This window comes from Wyeomyia smithii, chromosome 1 (genome assembly GCF_029784165.1).
Source record: "Wyeomyia smithii strain HCP4-BCI-WySm-NY-G18 chromosome 1, ASM2978416v1, whole genome shotgun sequence".
Lineage (NCBI taxonomy): Eukaryota > Metazoa > Arthropoda > Insecta > Diptera > Culicidae > Wyeomyia > Wyeomyia smithii.
In genome coordinates this window covers 151062436-151088074 of record NC_073694.1, presented here as the reverse complement: position 1 = coordinate 151088074, position 25639 = coordinate 151062436, and the positions used below count along the sequence as shown (strand labels likewise).

The following is a 25639-nucleotide window of genomic DNA, read 5'->3' as shown; positions in this document are numbered from 1 at the left end:
GCATCAAAGTGCTCATTAACATTTATGAATTCGTTTTTGCGACGGTACTACACCAATCCCGGAGTTACAAGGTAAAAAGTGTAACACGAGTGTAGCTACACCGCAAAAACGAATTTACTGTCACCCACAGCTTGAATGAAAGCGTGTGCGGCAGTGCTGCCAAAATACATTATTAGAAGAAAAAAAAATATAAAAAGTAAGTTACGGACATCTAATAAGTGTTACGTAATACATTCAATAAATTCCACTCTTGATTTAACATTCAAAAAAAAATAGTTAGAGTTTGAATCAATCAAATTCCGAAGGAAGTATATTAGTGTTACTCAATCTTTTCTGGCAACAACAATGTACAGATTCAAACTGTGCTTGAACAAGTGAGCTAAAAATCCAGTATTCAAAGCAATAAGCAATAATCTTGCATCTTTGAGAGTAAATCAATGACCAAGTGTTCTTAGCCACCATACTGCGTATTGCGACATGCTGAAAAACAGTTGGGTCTTTTTACACATAAAGTAAAATTAACTTGGATGTCTGTTATCTGTGGTGTTATAAACTATATCAATACAGTTTGAATTAATACATTTCCATTTAAATTCTTCAAACTTATTGTTATTCAAAGGATGATAAATATATTTTTTTTTATTTATGCGATAATGAATCAAAATTTTGTAACGCACTTCGAATGTGCAGTTTTAATAGCTATCAACATATTAACATAAAATTAAGAACGCTAATCTCTTGAAAAATATAATGTGCCATTGTATAATAAGAAGAAGAATCTAGAATTTCTTCTCTAAAAATCTAAGTTAAAGGAATGCTTTAGAAGGTTTGTGTTAGTTTTGTTCAAATTTAAGCTTTTTTAAGTGTCACGATTTTTTTTGTGATGCAACACTTTTTTTTTTGTTCCATGGAATTTGCTCCATTTAACGCTATGCGTTATGAACAGTAGTTTCCCTGGGTGTCGATGAACCAACTGTCAAATTTCATGTAAAATTGTAGAGCAACATGTCAAAAGGATCTATCTGCTTTGATCGATTTTATGATCGATCGGATTCTTTCAACCGCCACGGCTTATTAAACACGTTTCATGATATGTCCTTTACACCATTTGATAGCGGTGAATCTAATCTAGTTTTTTTAAATAAAAACCACGTTAGGAATAGTTACTTTAGCTGAACTATTAAACAAATGAAAAGTCAATCAAGAAAATCGATGAAAGTAGTTAGACTCTTTTGACATGTTCCTCTACAATTGATCCAGGTGATCCAGCTAATGCTGGCTCCACTTTTGTTGGTCCGTAAACGTCAGTCAGCCAGCGGGTTGATAAATTCCAACCGTGAAAGCCGTTTGAAATGAAATGGATTATGAATATAGATGACGTCACGACCACACGCAACCTCTCAAAAGCCGGTATGACAACGTTAGAAACGGTACACGATCACTGACTAAAGGGGGTTTTAATTTCAAAAAATACCGCTTTTTCTTATACTAATCAATAACAGACCTTTCAGTAGGCATTACGTAATTTGTCTTAGATCTCTACGAGCTTTCTTTGATTTTAGAATTGAAAAATTATATTTGTTTTAAATTTCACTAACTGGCAAGTAGTGCACAGAGTGACATTGCTGTTGCTGGCTTTTGTGGAATATAACCCTGATAGTAAGCAAAGTGACATTTCTGCTGCGGGCTTTTGCAAAATATCACCCCGGTTCACGTGTCATGACAGGGATGCAAAATGTGGAGACATGTCTTAATATTGAAAACATTTGAGCGCGTGTGAATGAGTGGAAGCCTATTAGTCGGTTGATTACCCGCACTCGATTTAATGTGTCACTGGAAGTTTTGTAATCGTTCAACGGGGACCGTGTTTACAGATTTCAATCTGCTCATGATTTCTTGACGATAGGGTATGTCTTAAAACCACTTACAGTTGTTAAAATTCGAAATCGATTTTTTTTAATAGTTTTGTTGTTTAAATTAAGAAAAGTCAGTAGAATATGTATTTCTTTTGACATTTTTTATCAAAAGAAAAAATAATATTCATACCCCTAAAACACCTTATTATTCAAAACTGAAGCTAGAAGAAAGGTGCTCGGTGAACTTTTCAAAAAACTTTCGAAAGATCGAAAACATCAAATCGAAAAAAACGCTCTTTTCGATTTTTTCAACCTTGAAGAATCGATTAAAATATTCGAAAATTTTAGCGAAAAAGATTGATCTTTAGAAGATCGATCCAACATCGACGAATCTTAGTGTATACAATTTTGAATCACGAAATGGTGCCATAATAAACTTAAAATCTAACAACAACAACAACAATCACGAAATGGAAAAAGCTAAATGCGAAATTATTGATCTTTGTGATATCAAAAGTGTTAAATCCGAGGATACAACAGTCACTATTCCTTTGGATGATAATAGTTGTCATACAGCTGTATTAGCAAAAGAAGAGAACGATTGTAGGAACAGTTTTACGGAAGAGTGGATCTGTGATCATGCTTTACACGGAGATGTTATGCTCTCTGATAATAAAAACGTTTATTGCCCAGATGGTGCTGAATGTTTTGATTTAAAACAAAGTGCTGTTGCAACAATTCCAGCCGAAGTAACCGAACTAGTGACCAAAGAATGCGCAATTAAGTTAATTAACCATTTGGTTATTTATGCTATTAACAAGTCGACAGAATTGAACCTTCTTTCAATGATGCTTTCGATTACTCCAGATATCGACCCGCAAATAAACTATCGTATAAATAGCGGATTTCAGTGCGTGTATGACAGATGTTTGGTTCTGTTTTATGAAGCTTTGTCAGAATTAATGGAAATATTCGAGCAATTTACGACTGCGACCAAAAACATCGTTATACTATGGATTTATAACATGGTAGAAAACATATGTAAAGCACACTCCATCGACGGAACATTTTTGCGTAGTGAAAATTATCTCGAGCGGCTTATACTGGATTTTCAGAACAGTCAAAATAAACTACCTGAACCAGCTAATGTATTTTTTAACATTTATCAGAAAACACTGCCAACGTGTCCTGAGATTGCTCCTGTGAGGAATTGTCGACAAAAAAAATAACACGGATATGAGAAACTAATAAACTTTGAACTACAACAAAAACTGTAAACGCTGCAAAAAAATCAGTTGAAATAAATATATGTTGGCAACTCCTTAATGTTTCAAGTTTAGTTTATTCGGCCATAACGAAGCATTTTGAATGTAACTTTTTCACTATTGTAAAACCTCAAAAAACAAACAGTATATGACCCCTTAACATGAATTGGTATACAAATACCCAGCCATAACTACAGTCTCTATGTTTACAGTCTGGCGGAATGGATTTGGGAACCAATTTGAACTGATATAACGGGAACCACTCGTACAGAATCTCCATTGACTGGTTCCCGTTATAACAGTTTAAATTGATTCCCGAATCCACTCCGCCAGACTAGTAAAATATACAGTAACTATAGCCGTAACCTGTGTATCTCCCATTACTCGTCGAAAAAAAACATTTGTAATAGATTTGTCACTAACTTCAGTAGCCACCGTCATGTTTTCATCGCTCAGCTTATTCTATAAATAACTCACCATTATCAATATTTCAAATTCAATCTTCATATAATTATAATGGTCATACAACCTCATCGCGAATCCGCACAGTTGCCTACTGGGCAACCTGCAGAAAAAGTTCTAACGGTTTTTGTTAGCAACTTAAACTGTCCAGCAACATCTACTGGTACACCTGAATAACAATCGCTCAAGAGAAGAAAGATTTCATGCTGTTAACCATCCCCCAATAATCAAGAAGCGTTTGATTGTCTTATCTGCAAATTGATCCGGACTTGGGAGTCTAATTTTCGCTCCTGAGCAATGGTTACTTCTTGGTGCAATTTACACATGCCACAACAGCGAGTCAACCGACGTTTTTATCAGGATTAATCCATCAAACGCAGTATATTGCACATTTTCTCCATGATCGGTTCTCTTTTATTGGTATAAATCAATTTAACCTTTTAACACACTTTTGCTTATCAGGGGAAACCGCATTTTTTTATTATTATTTTAAAGTTTTTCTTCTTTCTGTCTGACAGATCGAATTGTAACGAGGCAATTTTCTCGACTGCGTCGTTCATAGCCGACGGTAATCATAAATATTGTTATTATGCACTCCGGGTTCTGCTTTCGATTTTATTGTTGACCTTTTGCAGATCAAGTTGAGCCGTGAGTCGCAGCTGCTGTCGGATAACACAAGTCGCCGTTGGCCTGTCAGAACGGCATTTCTTTGATAACTTCATCAAAGGCAAGGCCGACCTTCGTTTCAGCGAGCCCTCTTTCATGATTTACTTAATCAGGCTTACGTTTAAATTTATACAAGAGTCAAACAGTACTCAATGGTGTCTGTCAAAAAAATATCGTACGGCTGTAAACATGAATAAACTTTTTTGGATCCACGATGAAAATGTTTATTATTAATTTCAGACTTAGTGATCTACCCTAAATCACAACAAACGGGACTGAAGAATGTGATACTTCAACTAATGAACGCAGTCAAATTTTATCAAGAGCACAGCTCTAATATTTCATTATACTCAAAGAGGCCATCTTCAGGCGGTTCGACAGTATACAACGAGCGATAAACGTGATTTTTCTCTACCAACAATTTTACCAACAACTCATGGGGTGACATCCGATGCTTCATCAGCACAAACTGATAGTTTTCATAGTCGTAGGTGATTGTGGTGCAGTGCAGCTCCAGGTCAGATGCTATTCTGGAATGACGATGGAGGTAGGATAAACGATGAGACGATAGATCAACAACGAAACTGCTACAAACTCGAACTAACGTCAGCAGACGTTTATTTTGTAACTCCATATTGAAAACCTCGCAATTGAAAAAAGTGCATTTCTAGTAAATGATACCCTAGAATTAACTGTTTCTACACTACAAATTTTAGCAATTGTATAAAAGAACTGCTGCATTTTTAACAAGAGAACAATATTGACCAGTAGTGACAGCTATAAAATTAAAACTCATAAGCCAAAATTTGTTTTACTTACTTCACCAGCAAGCCCCTCTCTGTTTCGGAAAAATCAGCCGAAAATATCAGATCATAACCCAGCTTTTTTGTTTTGAAATTCCTCATTAAATCCTTATAGAAACAAACGTCGATTCGAAAAGGTATTTTCGTTAAGTCTAGGCCATCCAGCAGCGCATTATTATTGACGGGAACATGAGCAAAGCGGGAATCATCTGGTTGCTGCGGTTTGAGTGATAACTGCGGTAAGCCCAACCCTCTTCGACCGCGTTTAGCTTGTACCTCTATAGGATCCAGGATGCCGTCCTGGTGTTTACCTAGAGGACCTCCACCCCAACCGAGTTTACGCAACAAACGAAAGCCCACATTGTCTTCCCGAAGTTGGTCTTTTGATGAGGCAGTAACTAATAGACGTCTATCATACGGATTTCCATTCCAATCCAACTCCTGATCGGATTCTAGTCTTTCTACATTGCAACTATCCCAAGGTCGGTTAGGATTAGTCTAAGAAATCAAATAATGATTACCGAGATTAAAATTATATTCAATATATGTACATGTAAAATTAAGCTTACCTTAACCTTGTAGCACTTCTTTCTCAGCAAATTTAGGAAAACTTCTTGACATTTATGCCTCAGCTTTCGAAATGGACCTGCCACTTCGACTAAAAGATAGCCGGCAACTGTAACCGTTGCTTCCCATTGTTGTAGCTGCTCGTTCCGCCTCATGTCGTGCACGATCCATCCGCAGCCTAGTTTCTCAAACTCTCTTCCACTTTCCTCTAGGTCGTCGTCAAGAAGAACAAAGTTCCGGTATACATCCTCAATGGAGGTAACAGGGAACACTGGACTCAGCAAATGAGTGGCAAAACTCCTACGTTCGCACAGCTTTATCCTTTTTGACCGTTGATGAATCCAGTCCTTCGCTGCAACTGTTGCCAAAACTGTGACTCTCTTTGGTTTGCAGCGTTTGTATCTGCGATAATCCTTCGCTATCGCAGATCCCAGCAAATCTAAACGAGTCATCATCTCTTCACTATAAACTGTCCCCAGAATTTCTACATTTACGAAAGCTTGGGCTAACGCCACAAGCTCAGCTTCCGGAATTTTACATTTGTGTTGCTCGATGAACTTTCGTCGGAGATCCCAGTGTTTTTCAGGTTCGAAGGAATTTCGATATTTTTCATGATTCCAGTCGGACATTCTGGGTTGGATGGGTCTTACTTCGTTACTTGGTAATACTTCATTCAACATTTCGGTTGACGGAGCTGTTGATTCCAGCTGGAGCTCAGACGCTAATACAGGTGCTGATACAGGGACAGTTTCAATGATGTCTTCCTCCAGTTCCAGTGGAATTATTTCGCAAATCAGCAACACATCCTTATCCTCGAGTGTAGACGTATCAGATTCGACGAGTGCAGTCATTATTTCGAACTTTTTCAGATCCTATCAAGAGCAATAATTTCTTAAAAATAACGGAGCTTGTCAAAAAGAGGTTGACGGAAGTAAATGTAAACAAACGCAGCACCAGAGATGCCAGATGTTGTTAAAAACGTGAAATTAACACAGGGGCCGTTCAAAAACCATGTGTTCATATTTTGAACACTTCTTATAACCCCCCTTTTTATTTTTATGACGGTGATTTCCATTGAACAGTTTCCAACGCAAGTTCATTTCGTTGGAAAATGTTAATCATTGTAAAATCAACTCTAAATCACTTCAATTTGCAGTGCGACGTCAAGTGTGAGAGTCGAGTGCAAAAACACTTGAAGTAATCGTGCTGTTTATTTACAATGTATGTAAAGAGCATTAGGGATTAGCGTGCGATTTATTTTCAGTGTATATATAATAGACCGTACCATTATTGGCATCTCTATCCAGCTTTTTACGCACCATAATGGCGGGCGCTATAACGCCGGTTCGTAACATGCGAACCTCTCTGCTTACGTCAGATTTGCGATTTCTGAAAAATTGGCAACACAAATGTTGCCAGATTTATTTTTCTTTTGATCAATTTGTATGAAGACTTCAAACTGACGTAAGCAGAGTTGTCAAATGGGTGGGTAATTTACACGAGAATGGCATCGCTGTCAGCTACCATACATTTGACGCGTTACCAACATCACTGGCACTGGCACCCTAAAAATGGGCAGTTTACCCTTATCTTATGTTGATTCGGGCAAACCGGCTAAATGTTGACTGCAATTATTAATAGCATATCAGACAGTTTTGAGCAATTTCTTGAGGTTTTCACATGGTATGTGATATTCTAAGTGATATTTAGTACATTAATTGTAACCCAAAGCAAAGTGAAGCAAACTGTGACAGCAGAAAAAGTAGTTTTGGGACAAACGGTACAGAAATAGTTGTTCGTAACGCTTGAAGGCTACCATATCCATGTCGTCAAAAAGCCGAGGCTAAGAAAATGTTAAAATTTTATTGTTTATTCATGATCACTGATCATAGCTCGTAATTATGAAGCAGAACAAAACGAAAGTTCTTGGTGGATAGTTGCCACTGCCTTACCGATTATCGATCCAGTGCCGAATCCAGAATACGTCGCCATGTCCCTCGGTCTTGGGCTGCTATCCTCGATTGCCACTGCCTTATAAAGGGTTAAAACTTTTTTTTAAAGGGTAAAAACTAAAAAACACGATTTCAACAAAGTAAATAAATCAGTCATTAGGGCATCTTCAGCGGTGGTCCAAATCGTTGTTTTGTTCTATTTTTTGGAACAAACTCATATTCACTGCTGCACTATAGTCACTGTATTTTACTAGTCTGGCGGAGTGGGGAACCATGCAACTGGCAACCCACTTTTCGACATTAAAATCCTGACACCACTGGATATAATTCATGTTGCATATGACTTCTTTGAAAGTAAACATTTGATGTGAAAATGAAGTGCGTTTATAACAAATGTAACAGCAATTGGCGAAGGACAAAGAAACAAACAACTCCGGTTTCCAAAGAATGCGGAGATTAGAGGAAAATGGCTAAAATTTTGCGAGTTACCTGATAATTCATTTATTCGTTGAAAGAGAAAATCTAAAATAAAATCATTTTGATTCGATTGAGCATTTCCCGTACAATAGTACAGCGTGAAAAGCGACAGGACAGCAAATCTATGGCAGTATAATATTATCAATAAACAATTATTTATAAAAAGAGCACGTTATTAATGCGACGAAAGAAAATATTCCTGGTGATTTTCTCACATGTATAAATTTAACATTATTGTGATATCATTAATTCATTACAATAGCTATTCTCAAAAAAATAGCAATTGTCACAAAAAGTCCAATTATTGAGTTTAATTAATTCTGTATCTTTTTACGGCACGATTAGGGCATCTTCAGCGGTAGTCCAAATCGTTGTTTTGATCTATTTTTTTGGAACAAACTCAAATTCACTGCTGCACCGGTGGTGTAAATTTTGTTTTATACCAGATCTAAATTGAAAAAATTTGAAACTGGTATACGTTTTGGTCTATTTTTGTCACTTTTTGGAATAAGAAATAGATCGTTCTAAAACCCTTTGTACGCTACCAATAAGTGGGTAAAATGTCATATTTTATTTGAATACCTCATGTTTAGCTATTTCCATATAAGCATTTTGCGAGTGTTTGGGAATAAACAAAACAAAGATTTTTTATGACAATTCACAATTCATTTTTGTGGCTTTTCTGAAAAAGAAAATGAACAGGTTTGTCGTTTTTGGCTTCAAGGAAACCAACCAGCAAAAGGGGGAATTCTGGAAGACTACTTGGTTTGCAACCATCAGGGATAACAAACAGGGATAACAAATATGTTGGCTATTTCGTTAATCGCCTTAATTATAGTGGGAGTAGAGGAGACCGTAAGAGGCCAGAAAAATGTTCCTTGAAGACACTGAACTGAAAACGTTCAAAATGCAGGCTTGTTTCAATATCTTCAAAACCGAACCCAAGTTTGAAGAACTGCAAGATTCTGAAAGATTGATGAGACGAAATTGGAAGATGAACATCTACGCGATCGAATATTTCTCGCTCTGCTCCGAAGCCCTTCTAGTAGCAGAAATTTTTCGATCATACCAATCCATCCTGAGAAATGTCACTAACGCTCGGGTCAAACCGTCAGATCCATAAAGTCTTGTGGGTATAAAGTGTCTTGCCAAAGTAATCGTTTAATGTGCGTAAAGATTATCGAATTTCCGTTTGTTTAATATTGAGTGCTTTTTATTATAACAAGTCTCATAAACTGATAGCATGGGGTATTGAATTGTGGACAGTCACCCTTATTCTTGTTTACGGCCGTATCGCTTTCGTACGAAAGCAGCAGCGACGTACGAATGCGATACGAACGCATACGAATCCGATTCGTTCTAACCAATTCGAGCTTTCGAACATCGTTGCTTTCGTACGAACGTGTCATTCTTGTTTACGTACGTATGCGTATCCATATTATTTTTGCTCTCGTTCGCAAACGTCAGTCAAAAGTTGCGAATCGCTGTACGAATTGCCGGCGCCGGTAGTTTTTTTCTGGTTTTTCTGCTGTTTGGTGTTAGTTTTTTGACAAAATTGAATAAGACGAATAAAATGTATTGTTTTGTGAAGTGTTTAATGCAAAACATTTGTGACAATCGATTATTTTTAAATCCAGTTTTGGTATCGGAACAGCAACGTCAGTCGAAAGTTGCGGATCGCTCTACGAATCGCCGTCGCCGCGGGTTGTTTTGGTTGTTTCGTGTAAAAAAAATCGGTTAAGTTGAATAAAACTTCTTTTTCGTGAAAACCTCCTAGCTTGAAAGCGAAGCACAGAGCGATAGTAAGTGATTGAGGTTTACCACTAGCTACGGGGAAATTCTGAGCGGAAGAAAAGCAAAAAAGTCGCTACCATCAAGAAAAAAAAGTGTTGGTGACGGTGCCGGGTAATTAGATGTTGGTGATATCAGCAAGAGTCGGTCACCAAACAAATTGTGATAAGTGCAAGTAGTACATGGGCAACAGGATACGAACATCACAATGAAAGTAGCTAAGGTTGCTGCAGTGGCCGTCGGAGAAGAAATAATTTTTACTGCAACTTGTTAACCAAAAAGTACTCCCTGATCTAGCTGCGTTGAATCGATCCATAACCGCTCTTATTGGCCTAGAGAAAATCAAGTTGTTTATAAGCCAGCAAACTACCTACGTTAAACCGTCATACTAGATTATTGCCTCACGTAAACAGCGAAAGTCGTGGCAAACGCTTATACATTTAATGCCAACGAACAAAGTTGTTGTATCACTGATTGACGATGGATTTATTAAAATTTACGAGGCAGGCCGAATAAGCAAAAGGATCGATTTCAGCGGTCAGGATACAGAGCCGTTGGTGAAACCGAATTATTAGGAAAAAGGTAAGCTTAATAGAAAAAACTATTTTTCTGTTAACTAAAAGATTTACATTTTAGATTCAGCACCGGTTGAAATACCTCGTCGATCACACCAATATCGGCTTTTTTATGGGAACCAGTGCCAAACAGCCGATTATAGCGGATTGTGGCGCACATTGTTACGATTCTCTTCTGACTGGTTCAACAGTTGGAAATAATATTGACGGACCACTAGGAGACTTTCTCAATAACGGTGGCTCGGAAACTTCAACACGTATTCGACTTAGCAAATTAAGTACTTGTCGTAAGCGGGATTTTTTTTTTCTAAAAGATGTAAAATGCATTTTGGTACAGACTTTTTAAAGCAATGTAGCCCATAAACCTTCAATTGTATAAAAAAACTGTCTGAAAATTAAATGTGAAAAACAAATAATGCATAGTAAAAACATGTTTTTGACGTGAAACAAATAAATACAGAGTATTTATTTACAAAACAGAGTTGATTTTTAGTAACTTAGCGTGTTAAAAAAAATTGGCAAAAAATCCAGGATATAGAAATGAAACAAAACATTTTCCCTGGAGGTTAAGTTTCAGAGCATTTTTCTAATTTCCACATTTCTAATGAAAGTTGCATTCCAATGGTATTAGGGGCCATCCACATACCACGTGGACAGCTTGAGGGGGGGGGGGGGTTGTGTAATGTCCACGGTCCATACAAAAGTTTCAGAATTTATATGGGCAGTTGTCTCCACGACGGGGGGGGGGGGGGGTTTCAAATTGTTAACAATCTGTTCACGTGGTATGTGGATGGCCCTTAAATAATTTCAGCCGTTATTCAGAACCTAAAAGCTTATGATGATTGACTTCCCAAATAAACCCGTTTTTAAGGGGCTTTGAATTTAATTAAAAAAGGAGAATGAACACTAAACTTAAATATTGGAATTGAAACAAAAAAAGCTAATTTCCTCCTAAAATTATGTATATATAGGGTAGGGAACATATTTTAAGCAGTTTTAGGAGCCGCCTGTGTATTGAGATGATATACTCGACATGTGTTGGGTGGAATTCAAACATGAAAATACCAAATTGTTCTCTATCTTTTTGTCTGTTAGCACTTGTTTTCAGATTGTAAAACTGAGTTAGCAAACTTTAACAATAAACCATCAATGTTTCCAATCGAGGGACACTATTCCGTCGAACGAACCTATTCTAAGCAGTTTGCATCGGTTTTGCAGGGGATTTTTTTCAGCACCCGAGTTGCCTGCAATTTTGTTAGATTTTTTTAATTGATGTTTATTCAAAGATTTTTCTGTGTTAAACGGTATTTTATGTGTTCGTAAGACAACTAGGTAATCGGAGTGTTTGTTCAAATCATTGAAACTGTCCATATTGATTAAAATTCGAGTGTTTGAGGGTCGTTTTCTTTGACTGATAAAAATAGGCGCCACTGCTTGAACCGTTCCTCACCCTATATACAGGTCGGACTCGATTATCCGGAACATCAAATAATTTTTCGTTCCGAATAATCGAATCACAGAAAAAATATTCAAATTTTCTATTAACGAACATAGAATAAATATGTATTTTTTTAAATCTAGAAAATCTATAACGAGCGTCTTAGCAGAGTGATTGAGATCAATCAAAGAAATAGTTATCGGTTTCCGTTATACTCTACTAAATTTTTTGGAAAAAAATATTGAAATTCAGTCCGCAAATATATATTTCGACTGTGACGTACAGTCTTCCTCAGTGCTTATGTGGACTGGTAAAAACTGGTTTACCAGTCCACATAAGCACTGAGGAAGACTGTACGTCACAGTCGAAATATATATTTGCGGACTGAATTTCAATATTTATTTCCAAAAAATTTAGTAGAGTATAACGGAAACCGATAACTATTTCTTTGATTGATGTATTTTTTTATTTTACTTGTATGATGCAGTGACGTAACCAGAAATTATTTCTGAGGCGGAAAGGGGTAAACCCTGAGAAACGAAAAAAATTGGACATTGATAATTTCACTTCATTTGAATATGTCCCAAACCCTTCATGTTGGTAAAAGTAAAATTTCGGATAAAAAATTGAAAACACCAAAAAAAAAAAATCCCGGATAATCGCTGTTCATTGGCCCAAAAAATGATCTGTGCAAAATTTCAACTCAATCGGAGATGATTAAGGGAAGCCTCTAAGCACTCAAAGTTGTGATTTTTCGAATCTCGAAAATCTACCAAGGAGGCAGTACATTTAATTAAAATAAACGAAACATTTTTCGATGCCAAATGACTTAAAAGCATACAACGTCGAGTTCTAGTGTTACCTAAAAAAAAATTGGCTGAAAATCGACCACTCTGCCGTTATCTGGGTAACCGAAGAGTTAATATGGAATATTCTAAAACTGGCTTCTAGTCATTTTACCAACTCGTGCTAAACATGATTCCAATGTTCATTAGTGTGGTTCATTTATTTTTTACTATGGTGGTTCCCAAAATAATTAGAACGAAATTTATTGTTATTGAATATGAAAAAGCAATCATAGTAGGAAACTTATGTCATTAACATTGCGTACACGCACCATGACTAGCGATATTTTTTAAATGGGAAATTACAGAGAATTTCGTACGAAATATAACAGGGCGTGTAACGGAAGGTTAAGAGGTGGCTTTTTTTTCGTTTAAATATTAAAAAATGTCATGGTTTTCTTAGTTGACACAACCCTAGTGGTTGTGGTAACTGACTAGTGGTCAATCTTCGTGGTACATCAAGTATAAGATGTCAAGTAGGCAAATAAACATGAGGGTTTTTCTTACTTCTCAACGTCAAATTCAATTTTAATTTTGTTTGGAACCACCCTGGATAAAAATAAATGAACCACTCTAATGAAAGTCAAGTTTGAGATACCTAATAAACATCATAGTAATTTGCATTTGGTTTGGACCGAGTTGTCATAAGCCAGATCTAAAATATTCCATATTAAGCTTTCGGTTGCACAGAAAACGGCACAGAAAAGTCCCAGAAGGTCGATTTTCCGTTAAAATTTTTTCTCGAGTTTACACCAGATCTAGACGTTTTATGCATTTTTTAGTCATTTGTAAATTTGTAATGTATATATATATGTATATATTTATATATATATATATATATATATATATATATATATATATATATATATATATATATATATATATATATATATATATATATATATATATATATATATATATATATATATATATATATATATATATATATATATATATATATATATATATATATATATATATATATATATATATATATATATATATATGTATATAAGTTAAGTATTAAACATTGAAATTTAGGTTTTTGAAAAACTAAGAATGAAAAACGGACTATTCAACCTCGACTCCACTCTAAGACTGATTTATTTAAAAGCAATTAACCTACACTGGACCCTAGCTCCTGAACGAACTGCTGATCTAATCTATCTGTCCAACCGCGTGTTTCCAGGTACTTATGGTGCTCCGGAATGCGATGCGTCTGCTGATGATGTTGTTGTTGTAGTTGTTGTTGCCGCCGGTGTGGGAAAAGCACATACTGCATATTAGAGTTGCAGCTATATAAGTTATATAAGTTATCACCCACATCCCCGCACACTCCTTAAAAGATCCATCTAGTCATCGTCATCGAACAACGGATTCCAGTTTTGCTTAAGCCAGCTGATCAGAAGTTAGACCAAGTGCCACCCGGCCAACCAATCGACAAATCCACCAAGTAGAACACCACATCATCACTTATGGTGCACCAACTTAACCGCTGCACCATCAGCAAGAGCAACACCATCGATTCATCGGAACATCAACGCGATCGAACCAAACCATCGTTCGATACACATTCTTCCACAAGCTCAGTATATCGCCCGGGTCGGAGTCCGTCGATCGATCGAAAACCTCCCGAAGTCCATCATACTTTAACTTATATATATATATATATATATATATATATATATATATATATATATATATATATATATATATATATATATATATATATATATATATATATATATATATATATATATATATATATATATATATATATATATATATATATATATATATATATATATATATATATATATATATATATATATATATATATATATATATATATATCGCTTGATTTTTCAAGTTTCTTTAGGAAACTTTACATGAAAAATAAAATTTGGACTAATATTTCTATTGTGATTTGCTCTCAATGTGCGATAAGATGAAGTGTGACGTGTTCAATGATAATACATGTAACATGTAACGAATCAATAAGTTTTTTTATGTAACTTGATGGGAAAATTTTATTCTGGAATTTTCAAAATTTTCAATGCCACTAAATATGTCAGGTGTATCTCCATTATTTGTTGCAGTGACTCTTCGATAGAGAAGCATGGTGATTTCATTATTCTTACGGATGTTATCCTCCTGACACGCAAGAAATTATTCTCAATGGGGTCATTTTCCTAAGGGAGACATCCGGAGTGAACTGCCCCCTGCCCCCCGCACTCGAAAAGAAACTTATCTGGATCAGCACGGTTGGTGGTGCGATCTTTGCTTTACAAATACGCGCACGATTCGGTTACTGCTTATTCTCTGAGCATCTGCCCCCAGGGAGGCAATAAAATGACACCGTATTATAGCCGCTGTATCGGTATACAAGAAAATCTAAATATCAAATTAATTTCGGTTACCTAATACCTAATCGTTAATAATTTGTATCACAAAAAAATTCCCGTTTAAATTTGTGCACCATCTCACGCATTGATTTTGTAGAACGTAAGCCAAATATTACGCCAAAAGCAAATTATTGGCAATTGTACGGGAAACAAAAATTATAACGGGTTGATTTTGTGATATGATAGGTTATGGGCTTGGAAAACTGGTGAAGTGAAGAATAAACGCGAACGAAGTCACTTACTAGAGAGCCATCACGAGACACACCCAAAAACTTCACTATTACATCATGTGGTCATTGAACTTTGAAGCCGTTGTATTGAAATAGTCATATCGAGCGCAAAGATAATAGAGCGTGAAATCTCTGTTAAATCACCCTTTCCAAGAGTAAACTGAATCGCGCTTGAATGAGTTCCCTGAGACGGCGAAAAAGTTTAGACACCTGCCTAATAAAAAAACTGGCAAAGTTCCATCTATTCAAAGCCTGAATACTTAAAAAAAGGGCATATATGTACATATATAAAATCCAATAGAGTTGACGAACAGGACTTAACTTCAAAGAGCGAAATGCTTCGAGTAAAAGGGTTTAACAACTATGTATTTTATTTTTCATCATCTTCTACTCACAAAGTACATGACGAAAATTCTCACATTGGGCTGTATTACAGAAGCTTCGAAGAGCAACATGCCTCATTTGAAATACATGGACGAGTCGAATCGATTAAACTTCTGCCCTATTCCGGTCTACCTTGAGAGCAAACCAACACCGTCTATCCCAAAAATTGTCTGATGCCTGCTGATACAATATTTTGTCATTTTTTATTACATGTGCAATTAAACTAAGTCTAACTAACACATTGCTCACGATAAATCGCGGTTTTACTTGTTGTACAATGTCTGATTTGCCCAACAGATCCGAGTTTCCAATCGTTAGTCCATTTTCGTTCCGGTTCCGGTCTGTATTTACATTTGTTGCTTCCTGTACAAAAGATTTTTACGACTACTGCACGTAAAGCTTTCACCAATCCCGTGTTTCACACTGGATCAACCACCCTTAACAAGGGGAACAGACGCTGTTTTGAGTCGCACTATCTTATTGAACAGCCGCTCGGGTTGTCGAAGCATTTCTTCTGTCGCTGAAATATGGTTAACGCTCAAGTGATCGCGTAGCGTCCTCGCACTTAGCTGTTGTCGTATTGACAACAAAAACTTATGAGGCCCGCAGCTTCCGCTCCTTCGAGGTTGTCAACTCACCATTTGAAGTCCAACAATTCTCATACAATATGAAATAAAATCTAAAGAAAGCTTAATGGAACCCAAATTTACGCAAGACATGAAATTGCTAAAACTTAACACTAGTTACATTTGGCTATTATTGGTTTTTATTTATAAAAATATTTATACAACAAAATCACATCATTCTTGCCTACGCTGTCGCCTGAAATTTTAATACACAAACCATTATATAAGCGAATCAGTTTAGATTTCACTTTCCCCTGCGGAGTTGCGAGGGCGAGGCAGTTTTAAAAATTAGAGGTTCCTCAAGCGTGTGTAATAACACATTTCCCGTTCTTAACCTAAAACTGAAGATAGTGTTTCGGCGATCTACCGTCGGACGACGAGTCGGTTCTGGGATAGGTCGCCGCCGTCATATCGTCATTGTTATTGTTGCCCTCCCGTGGGGCATTATCACTTTCACTATCATTGCCTGCCGCAGCGGCTTGGGTCGCACTGCGGCGATTCCGTAGCGAATGAATACACGCCAGCATTCGTATCATAAACGAGGCCGGCGCCGTAATGGTGTCCTTGGCTTCTTCCAGCATCACTGCGTTGCGTTCTATGAGCTAAAAAAAATATTACTAGGCAAAAAACACCTTTTGATTTTTTTTGTATGAAATTATTTACATTGGTGGCTGCCTCCCGATCGAAACGAGTCATATCTTTATCCATTGAGGACCAAACTTTAATTGTCGTAATCAATTCCAGATGTAGCCAGAGCCCATCACTACTGTTGGGTCTTAAGTCACACGTTGTGCGACGTCGAGATTGCGATCGGGACCTGAATGTAGATGAAGAACGTCGTCGACTGTAGGTTCTGTAACAAAAAAAAAACTTAAAAACAGCTGCACACAAGAAAATCGATATCAGTTTGATTTTGGCTAGTGGAAGTAATCATTTCTATTAGCAAACTTACCTGCTCTTCAGGCCGCTTGTAGACCATGATGATTTTCTTATCAACCATGCTTATCAGTCTCCTATATGAGAAAAAACTATCACTCCTGCCAAATCACAGTTTGAGTCTATCGGCTCTCTCCTGACCACACGTCTAATTATTACAAATATTTACTAGAATTAAGCAGAATCAACTTCCTTCAAAACACAACCCAAACTGCACAAAAAATGTAAATAGTTTAAGTTTTATTGCTTCACGCAGGCCCATGACGATCTTATGTTTTTGCACCAAATTTGGTTCCATTTTCATATTTCGCTTGCAAATTTCATTCCTGGAAAGGTAATTTTGAGTAGCCGGAATTTTCTTGTGTTTTATGCTTACGTTTACCGACGATATTTTCAAGAACAAAGTATTTTTATTATGCAAATTATAATAAAAAAAAAAATATTAAATTTTCATTCAGTGAAAAACTGTTTGCCGTCAGAAGCCTCGCTCAATCGGCTTGACACACTTGACATTTCTCTCCTGACGTTTAAACTTTTTCTAACCCTTAAGTCTAGACATCAACCTTTTTTGCATAGACATCCACCTTTTTCGTATACGTATCGCATTCGTATGCGATACGAATGGATTCGTATGGCCTTTGTACGTAAACAAGAATGGCATTTTCGAACTCATTCGAATCCATACTTTCGTACGAATGTTGGATACGAACGTAAACAAGAATGAAGGTGAGTGTGACAAAAGTCAGCAACAAGAAAAAAAACAACAAGATATACAACACCGGTGCGGAGAACGAAAAGTTGGTCTACACACTTAGATTTTATTGCCGAGAACTCAACAGCTGATAAATTCAGCGAAATGTTCTGCAAGTTTTCGGCAGAATTTTCAAGAACTTCGGCAAACGAAATTTAATACCTGCTGGTTTACGGTAGATCGATGTATTTGCTGAATGTTCGTCGAAATATATTGCTAATATATTGCTAATTAAATATGCTAATATATTGGCGAAATATAAAAAATTCGCCGAGCTCCATCGGTTGTTGGGAAGTTCGCCGAGATAATTTAAGTTTGTATATTAACTGGTTCTATTCAGGTTTCGCTGGTGTAAATCTAGTATAAAGTTGTTTCAAAAATAGACCACCGCTGAAGATGCCCTTATAAATATACCAACGAGCAAATTTAACCAACGGTTATTAAAATCTAAGACAAGACGCGACCTAAGACGAGACGTGACAGCTGGTCACCGTTACATTCAACCAATTTGAACCGGCTGCTGATTGGCTGAATCCGATAACGCAATCGTCACGTAGAAAATACAACGAGGTTACTTTTCACTGTAAAGCAGTGATGCTGGCGAGTCATAATTTAGCTATTATAATTGTTCATAAATAATGATGCAAAAGTATGCAAGGTACATGATATTACCGAGTAATGTATTTCACTATTATAACTTTAAAAATGCATTGATTAATCGTTTTTACTATTTCGGTTGAAGTCCAAGAAACTTAGGAAGAAAAAATTTGGGTACCAAGAAACTTAGGAAGAAAAAATTTGATAGTAGAAGTATGCTTTATTGAACATAAAATAATGATTAAAATTTGAGTATTATTAGCCTATATATTGCAAATTCATTTTGTTTTATTTTAATTGACCTGCAGAAGTTGTTAAAAATAATCATTCTGGCATCAACGGTATGGAACGTTCAAAAAAATTTCGACGGGGATGACGGCCGTTACGAAAAGAAAAATAAGAAGCCAGCTGTCGCGTCTTGTCTTAGGTCAAAACGAGAGCAGTTTATTTTACATGAATTAACATGCCGTTGGGAAACAGAGAAGAGGCAATTTTCGAAAAATCTAAATAAAACTCTGTACAACGAATTCTTTTAAACCAAATTTTCTAATATGAAGTGGTTTTACAAGGGAATGCAACTAACTTTTTTAAGATCACTCTGACTTTATGGACTTTATATATATTTCAATGGAATACTCGAATAGTTTCGAAATAGAGTGGAGTAGTAAATGACAAAGCTAATGGCGTTAATTTAGTTAAAATCACGTGCAACATTACATTTAACAAACATGTTCCGTATTACGTGTAACGTGTTACAAATCACATGGGACATATTATATGTTACCATTCTCTTCGAAACAAAATGGCTTTTCAAACTTTCAACAAAAATCAGTTTAAAGTTCGATTTTTCGAAATTTTCATAATTTCCTATCCTCAGCTATTTAAGTGGATGCGACTTACGCAAAAAAATCATTTTCGAAAAACAAATGGTATATTTATAATAGCTTTTGTTGGGGTTGTATTTTTTACGATTTTTATTGAATCAATCTACGATTTGGTACCAACGTTTAACCTTTCATAAATTTAACGTTCTTGTTTTTCAATTCAGTTTCTGCATTTTTTCACGACATTATCCAATCATTTTTGAAAAAACCATCATTCTAGAAAGCAATCATGACTGTGCCAGTTGGAAAATTTTCATTTCTGATTCACGTATGAAAGTGCAAAAATTGGGAAATTTATTTCAATAACACGAAAGCAATACATACTTAATTTTTGTTTATCACTTGCATTGTCTAGTACAATTCAAATGTCTCTTGAGCTTGTACAAAACTGATGGCATCCAGTTTCCAGCAAGAAACTTAAGCTTGAACTTTTGAATTGCTGATTTGGGCGTGGTAAAATGGGTGGAATTCTTTAAGCAATATTCGTTAAATGGATTCAACATAAAACTGGCGCCTAATTTCCTATAGTAGGACTCGAAATTTGCCCAAAACTTTTCGACTTATGACTGCTGATGGTGCTGATACGTGGAAATTTGCAGGAACTACAACACAAAAACACCTTACGCGTACCACTACAGAAACCGTATACCGCTAGATGCAGCGTGGGCCATGAGGGTATTGGCAGCTTGTTGTGTTTCCAATAGCAAACGTGCTTCATTCAGCCATTCCATCGCAGCTTTCCGTGATGCACCCTTGAGAAGGTTCATATACTGCACCGTGCGCACCAGATCACCCCGATCCAGCCAATAGCGAGCGCGATTTAAGATATCGTAGGTATCAAGTTTACTAAAATCGAACGGTTTATCTTCCAGCTCATCCTTGGATATTGGGACGCTGGGTCGAATGATCAGGCTAGCTTGCAGGAAGGACAAGAAGTACATCGGCAAACGGGCACCTTCAGCGGGGATCAGAGCGAGGCGACGGGAGACGTCTTCTACCTTAATGAAACGCTCCCGCAGAGCGTGCTCTGGGTAAACACCGCGTTTTTTCGCCTGCTCCGGAAGTCCTTTTAGAACAGCACTAACCAGCTCATCGCCTTCGGCAGCACGACCCACGGCACTAATTTCATCTTTAAGCGGTCGCAACTGATCACGCCACGACTTTCCGGGCTGACCAGACCGGATTGAGGACCAGAGCGACTGACAAGCTCCCCACAGAGCCTGGGCCTGGTGTGCACTTCGTTCAGCATCGGCACGCGCTGTTGGGGAATAGTGAGAGTTGAATTAGGTTGGAAAGCTTATTGAAAATTGCTTTCTAGCACAATATAATTAATGAACAGTTCAAATAAAGAAAAACTTTACCGATCTCAATGCTAATCAAACGAAGATTGACCTTACTTCATCAACATTGAATCCGATAAAGTTAATTTCGAAAAAACTACGTTTGGAATACCTTTTAAGTCATCGTCGATCTCTGAGTAGTGGCGTTAGCAATGATGATAAAAGGATGTAAATGCAGATTGGTGATGAAAACACGTATTTAGTGACAACACACAATACAGAGATAAAATATGAAAGCAACATTACTATTATTTTATAGTAACATAAGCATAGGTTTAATATTTAAAAATATAAAGCAGTTTCGTACTTTTTTGCAGGCATGTCTAAACCCACCACACCACGGCGTGTGTGTTTCAAGCGATGCCACGGAGGGTATTTAGATTGCCCTTCAGTGCGTATACAAAACAAAAAAACCGCAGTGTTCTAGATAAAACAGTCCTTCGAAAGATTCGGCAAACACAGACCTGAGTGTTCTTAACTTCGTGAGCCCTCGGGACGTGTTTTCTCAAACGCTTCATTTTTTCAAAAGTACATATGAAAAAAATATTGCTGGTGAATGTTTGCGATGGCTAACATCAAAGCATTCATTATTATTCCATTGTCAATCTCTTCGTGGCGACTAATGCTTGTGTTCCCCGAAACTGCAAGCTCTCGGTTGCCTCATGTGCCGAAGTTAAAAACCCTCGGTTGGCGTGTTTACGAATGGCTCTCCAGTGTTTTGTCTTGAACTCGCGACGAAGGGTAATACGAAATGCCCTGCGTGGTGTGTTTGTTAGCAGATGGGCCACGTGCGCTTTCGAGTGCTGTGGTTTCCCCATGCCTGCTTTTTTGAACCTAAGTACCGCATCAAACCTGGAATTGTTTGACGAATCTCATTAGGTTTCAAGTAATTTCTAGAAAACGCGGTACGTGGTTGCTAATTAAACGAAATTATTTACTAAGTAAAAGAAAATTCTGTAAGAAAGCTCCGAATAATGTCAGTTAATCTCAGGACTTCATAAGACTAATAGGTTAGACACACACGCAAACACTCGCATTCAAGAATAGAATTCCGTATTTAGGCTAAGAATGACTATTACCTTTCAGGGCAGTATCTATGCCCTTCAGTTTACCGTACATTGCCGCCAGTTGCAGCTGATAGGCATTCTGTTCGGTCGTTACTTTCTCATTCAATTCGCGATCAAACTTTCGTTTCATTTCAGCTTCCTTTTTAGCAATTGCATCCGCCAAATGATCCGCGTGGGCATCCAGTTGTCGCTTCATTTGGTTACGCAGGTCCCGTTCCAACTCAGCGCGGATAGCAAGAAGCTGGCGAGTAAAAGACATTTATTGATAGTTTCAACGGATTAACAGCACAGACAAAGTTGAATTACAAAATTACATCTTTCAACAAAATATCAACTTAAAATTTAACACAAACTTACCTTCTTCTGGTTTTGCAAATTCAAGTCACGCTTCTCTTTTGCCATCTCGTACTCTAGCTGCGCCTTGACTGCGTCACTTTGATCGGTACCACGGACCGCTTCCAAGGCCCGTTTCAACTGTTGCTCGCCTTCAATTTGTAACTTTTGCAGTTCTTTCTGATGAGCCGACACTTGTATGAAGGCATGTAGGATAAACAGATCCAAATCCTCCTTCGACATGTTAAGTTTTTTCTCGTTCAATTTAATACCAGGGAACAGCGATTCGATTTCGTCTATGAAAAAGTTTCTTGCTGTTTCCACTTTTTTCCAGTACTTTTCACCCATATTAGCAACATCACGCGCCCGGTACACATCTTCTTTAGCTTTGTTCAGATGTTCTAGATACGAAGCAATATTCTTGCGTGCTTCGGATTTTAAATCGTCGGAACATTTCAATTCCCTGCCATCCAACAAATGCTTTAGCTTTTCGATGTGCTCTCTTGCCTTTTCAGCCGCTTCTTCCGCTGCCATCAGAGCAGTGTCACGGGCGCTGGTGCGATTTCGTAATAATGTCCAGCTCGTGTTGTCCAGCTTATCGACGGATTCGTCAACGACTTTGCGAACTGTTTCCGTGTAGTTTTTCAAAATCTGCACAGCCTTTTCATATTCTTTAATGGCTGTTGCCGCTGCTACGTCGATTTGCCGTTCGAGATCACTAATTGATTTGGGTACTTCCTCAGCTGGCGCGACAGGTTTTGAAACGATTATAGGGCTTGTAGCTTTAGCGGGTGCTGGCTTCACTGGTGTTACAGTTGAGCTCGGAGTTTTAGCAGAAGACGTTGATGAAGGGGCAACTTTCTCCGGTAATGGCTCTGGTTTTGGCAGTGGAGGCGATGGAACAGGTACGTGTACCGATTTGGAACGGGTGACGGGTGGTAATTCAACGGCTGTATTATTGGATAATATTAGTTTATATCAACTAACAACGCTTAAACTTCACTCACGTTTCTCGGGTTTCTTATCTTCCTTTCCACCAGTGAAAAAACTCGTTACACTAGAAGTGTACCCACTAATGGTGCTGGAAATTTCGTCCAACTTTTTTGTTACATCATCCAAAGGATTCTTTTCTTGCAAAAGTATTTCCAGTACGGGCTCCAATGCTGGAACATTGATGACAAGAGTTTTGCGAAATTCATAGTCGTATCTGAAAGTGAAAAGTGTTTGCACTTTTTTGCAGTTGATAATACTTTCGACTCACTTTGCATAAGCAACTACTCCACCACCCACAAGAAATGGTGATAAAACAACCAACACCTTTCCGAAGCCGGCTTCACGAAATTCTGTTGCATTTGTAGGCCCTCGAGTGCCCAGGTTACGCATTAACTGAGCACTTTGTCTCTGTTCGAAATAGAAGAGCATTCCAATCAATAATTTTAATGATTAATTGAACAATGCCTGGTTTCGGAGTCCAAGCCACTCGGATAATAGGAAAGTTAATTATTTAAATGTACTGGCCAAAATATGTTTTTCTAAACAGAGTTTACTAAAACGCTTGATATTTTTGAGTTTCAATTTCTGTGTCATTATAGAATTGGTTATGATAGGTCCCGGTTCGTAAATATCAATTAAGTGTGTTCTATATGATTATATCTTCATCCTTTGATATACAAAAAAGCAATCAATGCAAATATTATCCTACTTTATCAGGCAGCAAAAATTTGAAACCGAATAAAATTCCCTCATACGGCAGCGGCATTGATGACATTTGCTGACTCGCTATTTGCGTGTATTTTGTGACATAACACCTTTTCCATCGTCGTCTTTTTTCGGCAGAATTGACCCGCTGCAAAACGCAGATACACCATCGTCAAAAGCCATAATTACCTTCGAACCGTTAAAGATCGTTCTTTGCACTAGCAAGCGATACATAATTCCTTTTTACGGGTCCTTTTCCAAAGTGTTTTGCGAATTATTTGCACTATTTTCACGACACACGCACCTGACCGCAGGTGACTTTTACACACGACGGAATCGAAGCCGAGCGAGCAAAGTGAGCGACAAAAAAAATCTGTCAATGTGTTGATGTTGAAGCACGTAAACTTCTGTTTCACTGACGTTTATCACGCAGGTATTGGCCGATTGTTTAGAATAGCAAAACTCCGAAAATTATAATAATACACCGAAAATAATCTCATCAGCTAGGACCTAGGACAGGATGTGACAAGTGGCTTCTAGTTATTCTTCTTTTCGCTCAAAATAGCCCTCATACAACATTTCAATTTTTGGGCACGATGCTTGCCAGTGGTTCCAAGAATATTTAATAAAGGAAATTTCAATACCTAAGATTTTTTAAGTTCTGGGTTACAATTATAATTAGTTACTTGGTAAAGGTTAATCAATGAATCTTGAATTGATTTGAAAATATATTTTGGATTTATTTGATCTAGTCATAATTTCAACTTATTCCTCTTGCTTTTTTTGAATCAAATCTGCAGTCGTTCATCATAACTAGTTTAAAAAACATGATTAATATTTCGAATATTAATTTTCACAGATCCGGTGTATGAAAATGTTTCGAAAAGTTGTTGAACGAAACACAGTTCATCCGCTTGGTATGCAGAAACAGTGTAAACCAAAAAAATCGAAAGTTTTTGCAGCACGGCCAACCATACCGACTAGTAATAAAACTCAACAGTACGTTCAATAAAATCGACCAATCAGAGAGGGCTTTCACTTTGACAGAGCTTTGAGTGATTTTTGGTTTCTCTTGTCATATTCTGTTCTATAGACTAGGAGCATGCTGCTTACACTCTGTTTACTCTTTGCAAATTTCTTTATCCCCAACGCCAATCTAGTTTTGACCCTGGAGCTAACTGCTGTCGAAACGTTTCTTTATTCATTTAGGTTCGAACCAGTATCGCGCTGGCATCCGTGGAATTTTTATTTATGTGTATTTATATGGAAAAAGAAGCAAATATATTTCCTTCCTTCTTTTTCGCAAGCAAAAACCAAACAGATATCAGCAGAGTCGTCAGGGCCAATCAAAAACAATTTTACTAGCAATTTTCATACCTTTGCATACCTTTCGTAAATATCTGTCCTGGGCCCCTCATTAACCAAATTCGGCCCTGCTTGCGATTATTTTCGAGTTCAGCCGAGTAGTACTAGTTGGCACTCTAAGATCGCAATTCCTTTTTTAAGATCTCAACCTAGATCTCAACATATTTTCAATTAAATAAACCACAACAAAAAACAATCACCTGAAAAACATAGTTATACCATAATTAAACTATATGTTGATTGTTGTACAGTAACTATTCGTTAACTGGGTGCTCTTTAACTGGGCTGCTTTTTAACTGGGCGTTCGCTAACTGGGCTACAGCCCA

General features: G+C 37.1%; 3 protein-coding genes and 1 long non-coding RNA gene across 5 annotated transcripts; 1 reads left to right on the top strand and 3 right to left on the bottom strand.

Annotated features, from left to right (window-relative positions):
- Positions 1-3515: 3515 nt before the first annotated feature.
- On the top strand, positions 3516-5070 carry LOC129733874 (uncharacterized). Its single transcript, XR_008729736.1, has 3 exons — positions 3516-4151; positions 4219-4424; positions 4490-5070. It is a non-coding gene; the product is annotated as an uncharacterized LOC129733874 (long non-coding RNA).
- Positions 4540-6531, bottom strand: LOC129733873 (uncharacterized). Its single transcript, XM_055695448.1, has 3 exons — positions 5622-6531; positions 5069-5550; positions 4540-4779 (listed from the first exon to the last, which is right to left on the bottom strand). Exons 1-3 carry the CDS (start codon positions 6468-6470, stop codon positions 4569-4571), a joined length of 1542 nt encoding a protein of 513 aa, XP_055551423.1. The 5' UTR covers positions 6471-6531; the 3' UTR covers positions 4540-4568.
- Positions 6532-15731: 9200 nt separating this feature from the next.
- Positions 15732-19005, bottom strand: LOC129729920 (DDB1- and CUL4-associated factor 6-like). Its single transcript, XM_055688838.1, has 3 exons — positions 17295-19005; positions 17006-17212; positions 15732-16944 (listed from the first exon to the last, which is right to left on the bottom strand). The coding sequence occupies exons 1-3, from the start codon at positions 17340-17342 to the stop codon at positions 16678-16680; spliced, it is 522 nt and encodes a 173-aa protein (XP_055544813.1). The 5' UTR covers positions 17343-19005; the 3' UTR covers positions 15732-16677.
- A 148-nt stretch (positions 19006-19153) lies between these two features.
- LOC129729908 (MICOS complex subunit Mic60) lies at positions 19154-24312 on the bottom strand. Of its 2 annotated transcripts, XM_055688819.1 has the most exons (7): positions 24138-24312; positions 23512-23651; positions 23258-23457; positions 22275-23200; positions 21930-22158; positions 20963-20983; positions 19154-20768 (listed from the first exon to the last, which is right to left on the bottom strand). In XM_055688819.1, exons 1-7 carry the CDS (start codon positions 24180-24182, stop codon positions 20143-20145), a joined length of 2187 nt encoding a protein of 728 aa, XP_055544794.1. In that variant the 5' UTR covers positions 24183-24312; the 3' UTR covers positions 19154-20142. The 2 variants fall into 2 exon arrangements, with proteins under 2 accessions (XP_055544794.1, XP_055544802.1); XM_055688827.1 differs by lacking the exon at positions 20963-20983.
- Positions 24313-25639: the final 1327 nt, after the last annotated feature.